Source organism: Mus caroli, chromosome 7 (assembly GCF_900094665.2).
Source record: "Mus caroli chromosome 7, CAROLI_EIJ_v1.1, whole genome shotgun sequence".
In the NCBI taxonomy this organism is placed as follows: Eukaryota; Metazoa; Chordata; class Mammalia; order Rodentia; family Muridae; genus Mus; species Mus caroli.
Window position 1 is genome coordinate 46,332,082 of NC_034576.1, and position 11,576 is coordinate 46,343,657.

The 11,576-nt window shown below is 54.1% G+C and overlaps 1 protein-coding gene across 8 annotated transcripts in view; it reads left to right on the forward strand.

Annotated features, from left to right (window-relative positions):
• Syt3 (synaptotagmin 3) overlaps positions 1-10,868 on the forward strand; it is a 26,026-nt gene extending 15,158 nt beyond the window's left edge. For 7 of the 8 annotated variants that reach the window (XM_029480053.1, XM_029480054.1, XM_029480051.1 and 4 more), the window contains 8 exons: positions 1,399-1,927; positions 3,607-3,979; positions 4,551-4,769; positions 6,590-6,710; positions 6,819-6,990; positions 7,086-7,218; positions 10,023-10,110; positions 10,313-10,868. In XM_029480053.1, the coding sequence (XP_029335913.1) occupies positions 1,399-1,927; positions 3,607-3,979; positions 4,551-4,769; positions 6,590-6,710; positions 6,819-6,990; positions 7,086-7,218; positions 10,023-10,088 (1,613 nt within the window). In that variant the 3' untranslated portion in view covers positions 10,089-10,110; positions 10,313-10,868. The remainder of the gene's footprint in view (positions 1-1,398; positions 1,928-3,606; positions 3,980-4,550; positions 4,770-6,589; positions 6,711-6,818; positions 6,991-7,085; positions 7,219-10,022; positions 10,111-10,312) is intronic. The other variant, XM_029480052.1, reaches the window with a different exon arrangement.
• Positions 10,869-11,576: the final 708 nt, after the last annotated feature.

The following is an 11,576-nucleotide window of genomic DNA, read 5'->3' on the forward strand; positions in this document are numbered from 1 at the left end:
CACTTTGTAGACCAGGCTGGCCTCGAACTCAGAAATCCGCCTGCCTCTGCCTCCCAAGTGCTGGGATTAAAGGCGTGTGCCACCACGCCCGGCTAGTGCACCTATTTATAGTAATAAATAAACCTTTTTTAAAAGGGGGGAAGGGCCAGGCGTGGTGGTGCACGCCTTTAAGCACTTGGGAGGCAGAGGCAGGTGGATTTCTGAGTTTGAGGCCAGCCTGGTCTACAGAGTGAGTTCCAGGATAGCCAGGACTACACAGAGAAACCCTGTCTCAAAACAATAGCAAAAACCAAACCAAACCAAAACAAAACAAAAAAACAAAAAAGAAGAAGAAGAAGAAGGAGGAGGAGGAGAAGGAGGAGAAAGGGGAGGAGGAGGAGGAGGCACCAGTTAGTGTGTCATATGTGACCACAGTCATGAGACTGATTATCTGAATAAGGACGTCTCTCTGGGGCCACTAGACACCAAAAAGTAATGATCTTTGAAAGAAAGAGCATAGGTTTTGAAGTGTGGCTCCTGTGGTGTATGGGGGGGGGAGTGTGTGTGGGGGTGTGGGTGAGGATGGAGGTGAGGAGTATGTGCATGTATGCACTGCACACAAGGGAGGCCAGAGGTCAACCACAGATGCTATTTCTCGGGCACCGTCCACTTTGTTTTTTGAAACAGACTCACTGTTCACGAAGTAAGCTAGGCTGACTAGCCAGCAAGCTCCTAAGGATCCAGTTGACTCTGTCTCCCCAGTGCTGGGGTTACAGGTACAGTCTATGCTGCCCAGCCTTTCTGGGTAGGTGCTGCGAATCCAAACCCAGATCCCGCACTTGGGCAGCAAGCGCTTTACTGACTGAGGTCTCGCCCCAGTCTCCATTCATAATCTCCTGTCTCTGGACCTCCGCTTCCTGTTGTTAGAGCAGGACTGATATGTTGTCAATCTCCCAGGGTACCCTGAGGTACCAGTTATATTGTCACATCTCAACGAATGTTTGCTACTGTATTCTTCTACCTGTCATTTGCCTTCATTGCCATCAACTGCAACAAAGAGCAGAGTAGATTTATCCCGCTTGCCAAACACTGAATGAAAGCCTCCTACAAGTTAAGGTGGCTTCCCAAGGACAGATAGCAAAATTTTTCCTGCATTGTCTCTAAGATTTTGGGGGTCTTGTCCTTCAGAAATGCCCTATGACGGAGAAGCAACATGAGCTAGAGAGAACAAACCCTGGACACAGTCTTCAGGACCTGCTACCCACAGAATGTGACCCCCACAGACTCTGTAAAACAACCATTATAAACTGGGACCATGGCAGAAGCACAGAATTCAAACTCAGTCGTGCTGAGAAAGTAGTCAGGGCGACACTGACCTGGCCCCACATGACCCATGACCTCTCTCTTCACTCTTTCCAGATATTTCCGTGAGCCTGCTGTCAGTCATCGTGACATTCTGTGGCATCGTCCTCTTGGGTGTCTCCCTCTTCGTGTCCTGGAAGTTGTGCTGGGTGCCCTGGAGGGACAAAGGAGGCTCAGCAGTGGGTGGTGGCCCCCTGCGCAAAGACTTAGCCCCTGGGGTTGGGCTGGCAGGCCTGGTAGGAGGTGGTGGGCACCACCTGGGAGCCAGCCTCGGTGGTCATCCCCTGCTGGGTGGCCCACACCATCATGCGCACACAGCCCACCATCCACCATTTGCGGAGCTGCTGGAACCAGGTGGTCTTGGGGGCTCTGAGCCGCCAGAACCTTCCTACCTGGACATGGACTCATATCCAGAGGCCGCTGTGGCCTCTGTGGTAGCTGCTGGAGTCAAACCAAGCCAGACATCCCCTGAGCTGCCTTCTGAGGGTGGAACCGGTTCTGGGCTGCTCCTGCTGCCTCCCAGTGGTGGGGGCTTACCCAGTGCCCAGTCTCATCAACAGGTCACAAGTCTAGCACCCACCACCAGGTGAGAAAGGGCTTGGGGCTTCACTATGAAACTCTGCTTGTCTGTCTCATTCTTATCTGTGGCTCTTCTGATACCAGGGTCAGGGCAGGTAATGGTATACCGACTCCTGGATGCTAGGGAGGATGAGGCGGAGGCCTAGACTCCTAGACTTAAGGGGAAGGGAGCAGGGCCTTAAATTCTTAGGTAAGATACAGGAGAGTGGCCTGGAGCCAAGGATCCAGGGTTAGAAGCTGGTGTAATAGTATATGTGCTGGCCCAGCCATTTCACAAGCTAAGACAGGAAGAACTAACGTTTGAGGCTAGCCTGGGCAACTTAGTGAAGCCCTGTCTTAAAATAAAAAATAAAAAATCAGTCTGGGGGCGTGGCTCAGTGGGAGAGCACCTGCCTAGAATCCCCCAGGGAGGGGCTGGGGGCGTGGCTCAGTGGCAGAGGACCTGCCTAGAATCCCCCAGGGAGGGGCTGGGGGCGTGGCTCAGTGGCAGAGCCCCTGCCTAGAATCCCCCAGGGAGGGGCTGGGGGCGTGGCTCANCCTAGAATCCCCCAGGGAGGGGCTGGGGGCGTGGCTCAGTGGCAGAGCCCCTGCCTAGAATCCCCCAGGGAGGGGCTGGGGGCGTGGCTCAGTGGTAGAGCACCTGCCTAGAATCCCCCAGGGAGGGGCTGGGGGCGTGGCTCAGTGGGAGAGCACCTGCCTGGAATCCCCCAGGGAAGGAGTGGGAGGGATGTGGCTGAGTGGTACAACCCTTCCCTCAGTGAGGTGCCAGGGTGTAGTTCTGCAGAACTCTGGCCTGGCTTGCAGAAAGCCCTAGGTTCAATCTCAATACTGGAGGGGCGGGGCGTTGGCTTCTGAGATGTAGACAATTATTGGTCCTATTCGATGTAAGCTATGGTTAGGAATTTGGACCTCATTCTTCCTCATTCTGTGCACGTAAGCTTAGGGTCTAGTAGGAGTTGAGCATCAGACACATCCTGTGTCCAGACCTCCACCCTCAGAGCTCTGATAGTCCAAGGGGTACATGACAGGGAGACAGGAAAGCAGCTCTGGGGACTGCCAAGGCTTGGAGGAAGCTGAGAATTTCTTGGAGGTGGAGGTACCTTGATAGACACTCATATGGTGGGGAAGCTGAGGCGGGGTGCAGGTAGGCACCTGCACACATTTCGGGCAGGAGAAAGCAAGAGCAGAAGAGACCAAGTTCGTGGTGGAGAAAGCCAGGAGGTAGGCAGGAGATAAAAATCTGGACAAAGCCTGGGACATGAAGCTACGGACACCAAGGCTAGAAGTGGCAGGTGGAAAGGCTGTGTCCTGAGGGTACTGGGGAGCCACAGCAGGGCTGTGAGCCAAGGAGGAAAGGTGCCAACTCTTGAGCCATCTAGAGAGGGAGAAATGCAGCCAGTAGCCCAGGCAGGCAGAGGACAGGCTGAGCCCAGAACCAGCCATTAGTGATGGGCTAGGGAGATAGGGAGCCAGGCCCAAGATGACTTGGGGTTATTGGGATTAAAAGGACAACTTGAGGACAACTAATGACCTTGAGGTCTGGCTGGGACTGGTTTAGAAAACTTCCCCTGCTGCCAGGTGTCTTATTCAAGGTCAAATAACTATTCAAGGGCAAGGTTGTAAACAAAAGGCGGAATCAGATGTCGCACAGATCTGAACCTCACTTTGGTCTTCTCTGACACACAGGTACCCAGCCCTGCCTCGGCCCCTCACCCAGCAGACCCTGACCACCCAAGCAGACCCAAGCACTGAGGAGCGACCACCTGCACTGCCCTTACCTCTGCCGGGTGGAGAGGAAAAAGCCAAGCTCATCGGTCAGATCAAACCAGAGCTGTACCAGGGCACTGGACCTGGTGGTCGGCGAGGCGGGGGCTCAGGGGAAGCAGGGGCACCTTGTGGCCGCATCAGTTTTGCCCTCCGGTACCTCTATGGTTCTGACCAGCTCGTGGTGCGGATCCTACAGGCCCTGGATCTCCCAGCAAAGGACTCCAATGGGTTCTCAGACCCCTACGTCAAGATCTACCTGTTGCCTGATCGCAAAAAGAAGTTCCAGACCAAGGTCAGGGCAAGGGGGCAGATTTCACTCTGTGTGTGTGTGTGTGTGTGTGTGTGTGTGGTCCACCAGGTTTGAGAAGGGGGCTAGGGAGGACCCCTGCATCTGAGGAAAGAGGGCTGAGGTCTGTATCCTGAGTCTGAGGGGGGAGTCTGGGGAAGAACCCTGGGTCAGGAGAAGGAGGCTGGGATCTGGACTCATGGGTTTAGGAGAGGAAGTATGGAGTCTGGGTTGAAGGAGGAAGGCAGGGGCCTGAAATTGGGTCTGAGAAGAATTTGGAGGAGGTTGGGTCTTAGGGAGGAGGGCTGGGGTATGAATCTCTGGGCCTGAAGGAAAACAAAAATCTAGGGAGGACCTCCATGTCTTCAGGAGGAAGGCAGAGTATAGATCTGTGGCTGTGAGGAAAGAGGGCTGAAATAATCTGTATCGTGATCTGAAAGAGGAGGCTTGGGAGGTCCCCTGGGTCTGAGGGAGGAGGCTGGATCTGGACACTCTGGGCAGAGATGAGGCACACGGTCTACTGATTCTGGGAACAAGGCCAGTGGCCATCATATCTGTCTCTGCCTCCATCCCCCAGGTGCACAGGAAGACGTTGAACCCCATCTTCAACGAGACGTTTCAGTTCTCGGTGCCCCTGGCCGAGCTGGCACAGCGCAAGCTGCACTTCAGTGTCTATGACTTCGACCGCTTCTCGCGGCATGATCTCATTGGCCAGGTGGTTTTGGACAACCTGCTGGAGCTGGCTGAACAGCCCCCTGACCGCCCGCTCTGGAGGGACATCCTGGAGGGTGGCTCGGTCAGTGGCTCCATCTGCAACGGGCCCTGGCCCAGCTCTCCCCTCAGGTCCCCTTGTCACTCCCCATCCTCACCCCGGGACTGTCCACCTCCTCATTTCCCATCCCAGAGTGTCGTGGGCATTATTCTGAGGGAATATGGCAGACACAGAAGCTAGGATGATAGAGGGACTCGGAGGGGGATCTCTGCCCTAGGTTCCCAATCTTGTCCCCACCCAATACCTCAGGACTTCACACTACATCACTGGGACTTTTTCTCCCTGGCCCAGGTGTCACTAGCCAACTCCTTCTCCCCTCTCCCTGCCATAACTTTCACTCCCTACAGCCCCTTGTTCGTTTCCAGTCTTCCACATCACCAGGTCCTCTCTGAAGGTCTTAATTCTTCAAATCCCTCCCTTCTAACCCTTTTGTATCCTTTCCTTCTGTCTTCTTGGGGTTCCTTAGGGATCCTACCACCTGGATCTCCAGACATCTGATATACTGGGTTCTCATAGCATCAGGTCAAAGACCATACCCTGGACTCTCTGATTTTATGGCTCCTGGCATGAGGCGTCTCATTCCCCTGTTGTCCCAGTGCCCTTTGGTCCTCAAGCCTCATATCTAACCCAGTTCCTATCTGTGATTCCTACCAGTTTGGGGGAGCCAGGAGAGGGCAGTTCTGAGCTTCAGTCTTCTCGTGTGTCAGGGATAGGGATGATGCAGGTGCCTTTAGCTCTTCCATAGGAGCCTTCCTGGTCAGCTTGCTTGTCCCTCAGACTTCAGGACCTAGGAACTCACATTCACACTGCTGCCGCCTGAGGTGCCCACTCAAGGGCCACTCAAGGGCCTTGCTCTGTCTCCACCCCCTCTCCTTCTGCCCAACCCTCTTTCTTACCTGAGGTCTTCACTCACCCTCTCATCCATTCCTTCCCCCACCAGAGTGGGGAAGCAGAAACCATGAGAGAAAGGCAGAAGAGACAGAGAGGCCTAGAGAAGCAAGTGCCATGGTATGAGCAGATGCTCAGTCAGAGGGGACAGGGTAAGTGGCTGGAGGCCATAGAGAAGAGACAGACTGAGCCACACGCAGAGCCTTCTGGGACGGGAAGATTGCTGGAGAGCACAGGAGACACACGAAGAGCAGGATGAAGTTTCCAGGGAGGCAGGCTGTTTCTTCCTGGACACTGGAATGAAGCAGTGGCCAGAGTCCGGTGGGACCCAGGCCCCAGGGCCTCCAGCCTCTGACACACTAATCTAGGCCCTGCTCACAGCTCACCGCTGACAAGGCCTTTGACCAGGCTGTTCTCTCTGCTCATGACATCTTTCCCCCCCCCCCAAGCCTGGTTTCATCCCTGAGCCTTCAAAGCCATCCATGCCCTCAAGCCCCGAGTGTTCCCCTAACTCTGCCCCACCCCCCCGCACTCTGATGACGTAGGCACAGCATGATTGCTCCCCCTTCTTGATAGGTCCCTACCTCAGTCTCTGACTACTTCTCTCTTTTGGCCTTTGTCTCTCCTGCCCACCAGGTCAGCACCCCACTCTACCTGTCTGTCCCCCACCCCCCTCTCTGCCTATTTCTCTGGGTTTCTGTCCCTCTCTCTGCCTCTGTCCACCGTCTCTCTCTTGCCAATTCTCTCTCTCCCTTTCCCTGGTCTCTGGGCGCCGCCATCTTCTCTACAGAACAAAACAGGCTTTGATGGTGGACATCTGTGGCAGGGACGCTATGGGGCCTTGGCTAAGAGTCAGACTGTTGAGGACATGGGAACCTAGCAGTGGTGCAAAGGGTCGGCGGAATGGAGAGAGCCGCAGGGAAAGATGGTCAGGCTGCCCTCTGTTCCCATTGCAGGAAAAGGCAGATCTCGGGGAGCTCAACTTCTCTCTCTGCTACCTCCCCACGGCTGGGCGCCTCACCGTGACCATCATCAAAGCCTCTAACCTCAAAGCAATGGACCTCACTGGTTTCTCAGGTGTGTCTGGGTTGAAAAAGATTAGGGTCTGAGAGAGGAGGGCTGAGGCCTGGACCCCTGAGCCTGAGGGACAAGGCCTCTGCTCAGTCCCCTGGCTTCTCTGTACAGACCCCTATGTGAAGGCCTCTCTGATCAGCGAGGGGCGGCGTCTGAAGAAACGGAAGACCTCCATTAAGAAGAACACACTGAACCCCACGTACAACGAGGCCCTGGTGTTCGACGTGGCTCCCGAGAGCGTAGAGAACGTGGGTCTCAGCATCGCAGTGGTAGACTATGACTGGTGAGAGGCACCCATGAGGTGGGACGAGGCGGCGCGGTTGGAGGCGGCTGGCTGCCTCCCCTGACCTTTCCAGTAATCTCTTTCCCAATCTCCAGCATCGGCCACAATGAAGTGATCGGGGTGTGCCGCGTGGGTCCTGAGGCTGCCGACCCACACGGCAGAGAACACTGGGCAGAGATGCTGGCTAACCCGCGCAAGCCTGTGGAACACTGGCACCAGCTAGTGGAGGTGAGTGGAGGCCACCTCTACCATGCATGGGCACCGGGAGTCTGGTGAGGGCCTGAGCTGCCTGTGTCTGACTGCTGTGAGCTAGGGGAGAGTCACTCTTCCTGTCTCCTGTTTTCCTTTCCCGGTTTTCCATCCTGTGACTAGCAGACATGGGGAGGGCCACTGTGAGGATTCGGTTTGTTGAGTGTTCCGCAGTGGCCAGCTGCTACTCTTTCCCACGGATGTTAAACACAAAATATGGGAAGAAACTGGGTGATAAGCCGTTTTCCCCTCTCCCTCAGAGCAAGGTGTGAATATTAGTTAGATGGTGGTGTAAAGCCGAGAACGATTTTTTTTTTTTTTGAATGAGTAAGAAAAATATCAGGCGGGAGGGCATAGCCCAGCAACAGAGCGCTTGCTTGTCATGTGCACCACAACACTCACAACAGTCACACAGTCAAAAGACAACGTAACAAAATGTCACAGGGTAGTGTCCATTGCAAAGACCACTGTGTGCTGGTTTCTTGCCTAGGGGCTGTGGTCTGAGTCCTTTGAGGTAGAAGGCCTTCTGTACAGGCCCTGGGAGAGCATTCTGGAAGAGAGGGTACTGGGGAGAGGCTTAGGAGGAGGTTCAGGTGGGCAAGGTAAGAAGGGGACCCAGGCTGGGGAGACTGGGCAGCTGTGGTCACTTTTAGAAAGAGTGTAATTTATGTGCATGAGTGCTTTGCTTGCTGTGTGTCTGCAAACTATTTGCATGCAGTGCCTGCAGAAGCCAGAACAACAGGGTGTCAGATGCCCTGGAATCAGACTTACAGATGGATGTGAGCTACCATGTGGGTGCTGGAAGCAGAACCTAGGTTCTCTGGAAGAGCAGCCAGTGCTCTTAACCTTTTATTAACTTCTCCAGACCCACCCAGTGGCCATTTTTTTTATTTAGAAGCTGTGCAACCACTTCTCATCCTTGCGAGAGCTGTTTAAAATAGCCTCTTGGGGCTGGAGAGATGGCTTAGTCAGTACCTGCAGTGCAAGCGTGAGGACCATCGTGCTTAAATTCCTAGAATGAAGGCAAAAGTCAGGTCTGGAGTCACTCCCTAAAAACCCAGCGGGGAGGAGGCAGAGATAGAAGGAACCGTGGGATTCACGGGCCAGCCAGCATAGGCTAATTGATGAGCCCCAGATCCTGGTGAAAGACTTGGTCTCAAAACATGAAGTGGGACTGGGGAGACGTGCAGTGAGTAAGAGCCTTTGCCCTGCATGCAGGGGGACCTGAGTCTGCATCCCCGGCCCTATGGCTGCCCTGCCTGTAACCACAGGGGAAGGGGACCGCCAAGTCCTGGGGCTCGAGTGGTGAGGTTTTGGTTCAGGGAGAGACCCTGTCTCCATGCAATAGGCGAGAGAGCAGCAATAGAGGACCCACATCCTGCTCTGGCCTCCGTATGTGCACAGGCATGCATGCACATAGATGTGGGCACCTGCACACATATGTACACACCACACATACAGTACATACATGTATACACCATACATACAGTACACACATGTATAAATCACACATACAGTACACACATATATACACCACACATACAGTACACACATGTATACACCACACATACAGTATACACATGTATACACCACACATACTGTACACACATGTATACACCACACACAAGCTACATGTGTATACACACACACACACACACACACACACCTTTGGGTCCACTGTCAAAGGTGGCCATTTTCTCTGCAAAGACATCCACTTGGAAAATATTGACAACTTTGCTTCCATTGAAGCCAAGAAAAGTCAAATTACTGTAAGTTCTGTTTAGAATAATGTAGATTTCAGTAGCTTAATTTTTGTTTCTTGGTAGTTTTCTATCACTTTGATCTTCTAAGGAAAATTCACCCTTGAACAGTGCATAAACCCAGTGCCCGTCTCACACCTTTAAGACCTCTTGGGAGGTCAAGACAGGGAGTCCACCTTGAATTTTAAGCCAGCCTGGACTACAGAGTGAGTTCCAAGTCAGACTGGGCTATAGAATGAGTGAGTCTGAGTCTGAGGCTAACCCTTTATCCAAGTCTCAGTCTGACTCTGAGGCTAAACCTAAATCTTGGTTTGAGTCTGAGGCTAACCCTAACCCTGAGTTTGAGCCTAACCCTAACCCTGAGGCTTAGGTTAACCCCAAATCAATTCTTCTCTCTGTTGAGACTTGTATCCTCCACCCCCCCCCCCCCCCCCCCCCCCCCCCCACACACACACATCTACCCCCCCACCCCCACACACATCCACCCCGCCACACACACACATCCACCAGGTTGAACAGCCAGCCCCAGAGCTCAGGGTTGAGATCCTGAAAGATGGAACCCTTCCTTCTGTGAGGACAGAAGCTGTGTCTTCCTGGGCATTCACTGTTGCAATGACCTCACACACTCTACTTCTCTGTAAACTGCCAGTGAGCCACACTGCCACCACTAGGTGACACTGCAGGATGGAGACCTTCTCTGGAGGGCGGGGTTTCAGCCCAAGGTGCTGAGTGTGGCCACAGCCTGACAGCCTGACAACCTCTACCTAGACAGCCCAGCCCTCTGTGGCTCCCCAGTACCTCCTGAGGCCCGAACTTACCTTATGGCCCCTTTCCATGACCCTGTCTTCCTTGAGTTTTTAGATAGTTCTCTTTCGGGCCTCAGTTTTCCCACTGGTAGAATGGATGGTGATGCCATTTCCCAACCCCCCCCCCCCAACCCGGGAACTAAGACAGCTTGCAGAGGAGTGGGCCAGACACATCCTGCTAGGTAAGGAGGTTGTTCTCTTTCACCCCCAATTCCAGGAGAAGACGCTGAGCAGCTTCACAAAGGGTGGCAAAGGACTGTCAGAGAAAGAGAACTCAGAGTGAGGGGAAGACACAGAGGAGGCAGGTACACTTCTGAGCTATGACTGGAGGAGGACCACTGGGCCTGGACCCCTGGGTCTGAGGGATGGGGGCTGGGCCTGAGGGGAGGGGCTGGGCCCGAGGGAGGGGAGCTGAGTCTGAGGGAGAGGTGTTAGGCTCCCTCCATGGTGCTGATACAGCACATGGTTGCATCCTACCCTCTCAGGTCTCTCCTCTTCAATTTTTAGGTCTGGTCAAGGCCTGGGGTTGGACCAGGCACCCTCAGGACCCATCCCTTCCTGCCCGGACTGTGAACTCATCTCCTCGAAGCCATAATGTCCGAGCGGCTGGTGCGGGGCTGCCTGGACCTGCCCCTCCTTCTCCTGGAGGTGTGAGGCTAGGAGGCAGCAGGCCCAGCTCCCTGTTTCAGGGTGGGAGGTCCTCGGCCTCCATTGTCTCTCTTCTTATCCCCAGAGTTCCCCCTAGAGGCAAGGGGCCATGCATGTCTGGGGACCCCTGCCCCCAGCCCTCTGTCTGTCTATCTGTCTGTCTCTTTGCTGTTGTCCAAGTCTTGCTGTTCTGGCCTGTGTCCTCACTGTGAATGTCGACAGACCAATCCTTGATGTCCCCTGAACAGACACACCCTCCAGTGTCCACCCCCTTCTGTCCCTCCATCTGCGTCTGGCCAATCCCCCCTCTGCCGCTGCTATCATCACCAGAAATAAACACACTCTGTGAGTCTCATCCCACCTGTCTCCCTGGGGCCAGGAGGTGTGCTGGATCCTAAGAGTGTGTGTGACTAGGCCACTGAGTGATTTCTCCAAGCCTTAGCCTCTAATGATAATTACAGGTGGGAACCACAACAGAATCTCCAACTGTTCGTCTCTTAGATGGAGTGACAGAAGTTTCTCGTGTGCTTCTAAAAATCCTTCCAGAGACAGACCATCCTAGGTGGCGGGCAGCTTGGAGGCTGGCTTGGCCTTCCTTTCCTGAGTACAGGCTGTCTACCCCAGGGCCAGGTGGCCTGTTCTTATGCAATGACATCCAAGCAGTCACCTCAGACAGAGGCCTCCCTTATGCAACTATCTTGTCCTTAAGAATTCCACAACTTCTGCAACTGCCAAAACCTAGCTGAACTTAACTCTGGGTAGCAAAGCATTCTGGGAAAGTGACCTCTTGTAATTTGGGTTCTTCTCCGTGAGAGGTTTTTCAGCAGCAAGGAGGCATAAGAAGGGGGAAGAATGAGGAGAAGGGAGCGTGGGAGAGGACGTTAGAGGAAGTCACCCAGGACCTGCTAAAACTGGCCTGAGAGAAGACAGTTTCTGAGAGAATGAAGTGAGCCCATGTCTCCTAAGGTTCCCTCCTACTTGGGCAAAGGCTCTGGTGGATTCTGCTTCAGCATTGGATGGCCACCTTGTCAATCACTTGACAAGTCTGATAAGCGTGCTGTAGGACCCTCCCCATCTCCCCTCACCGTTGGTTCAGACACTCTGGGGGACCCCCATCTCCCTT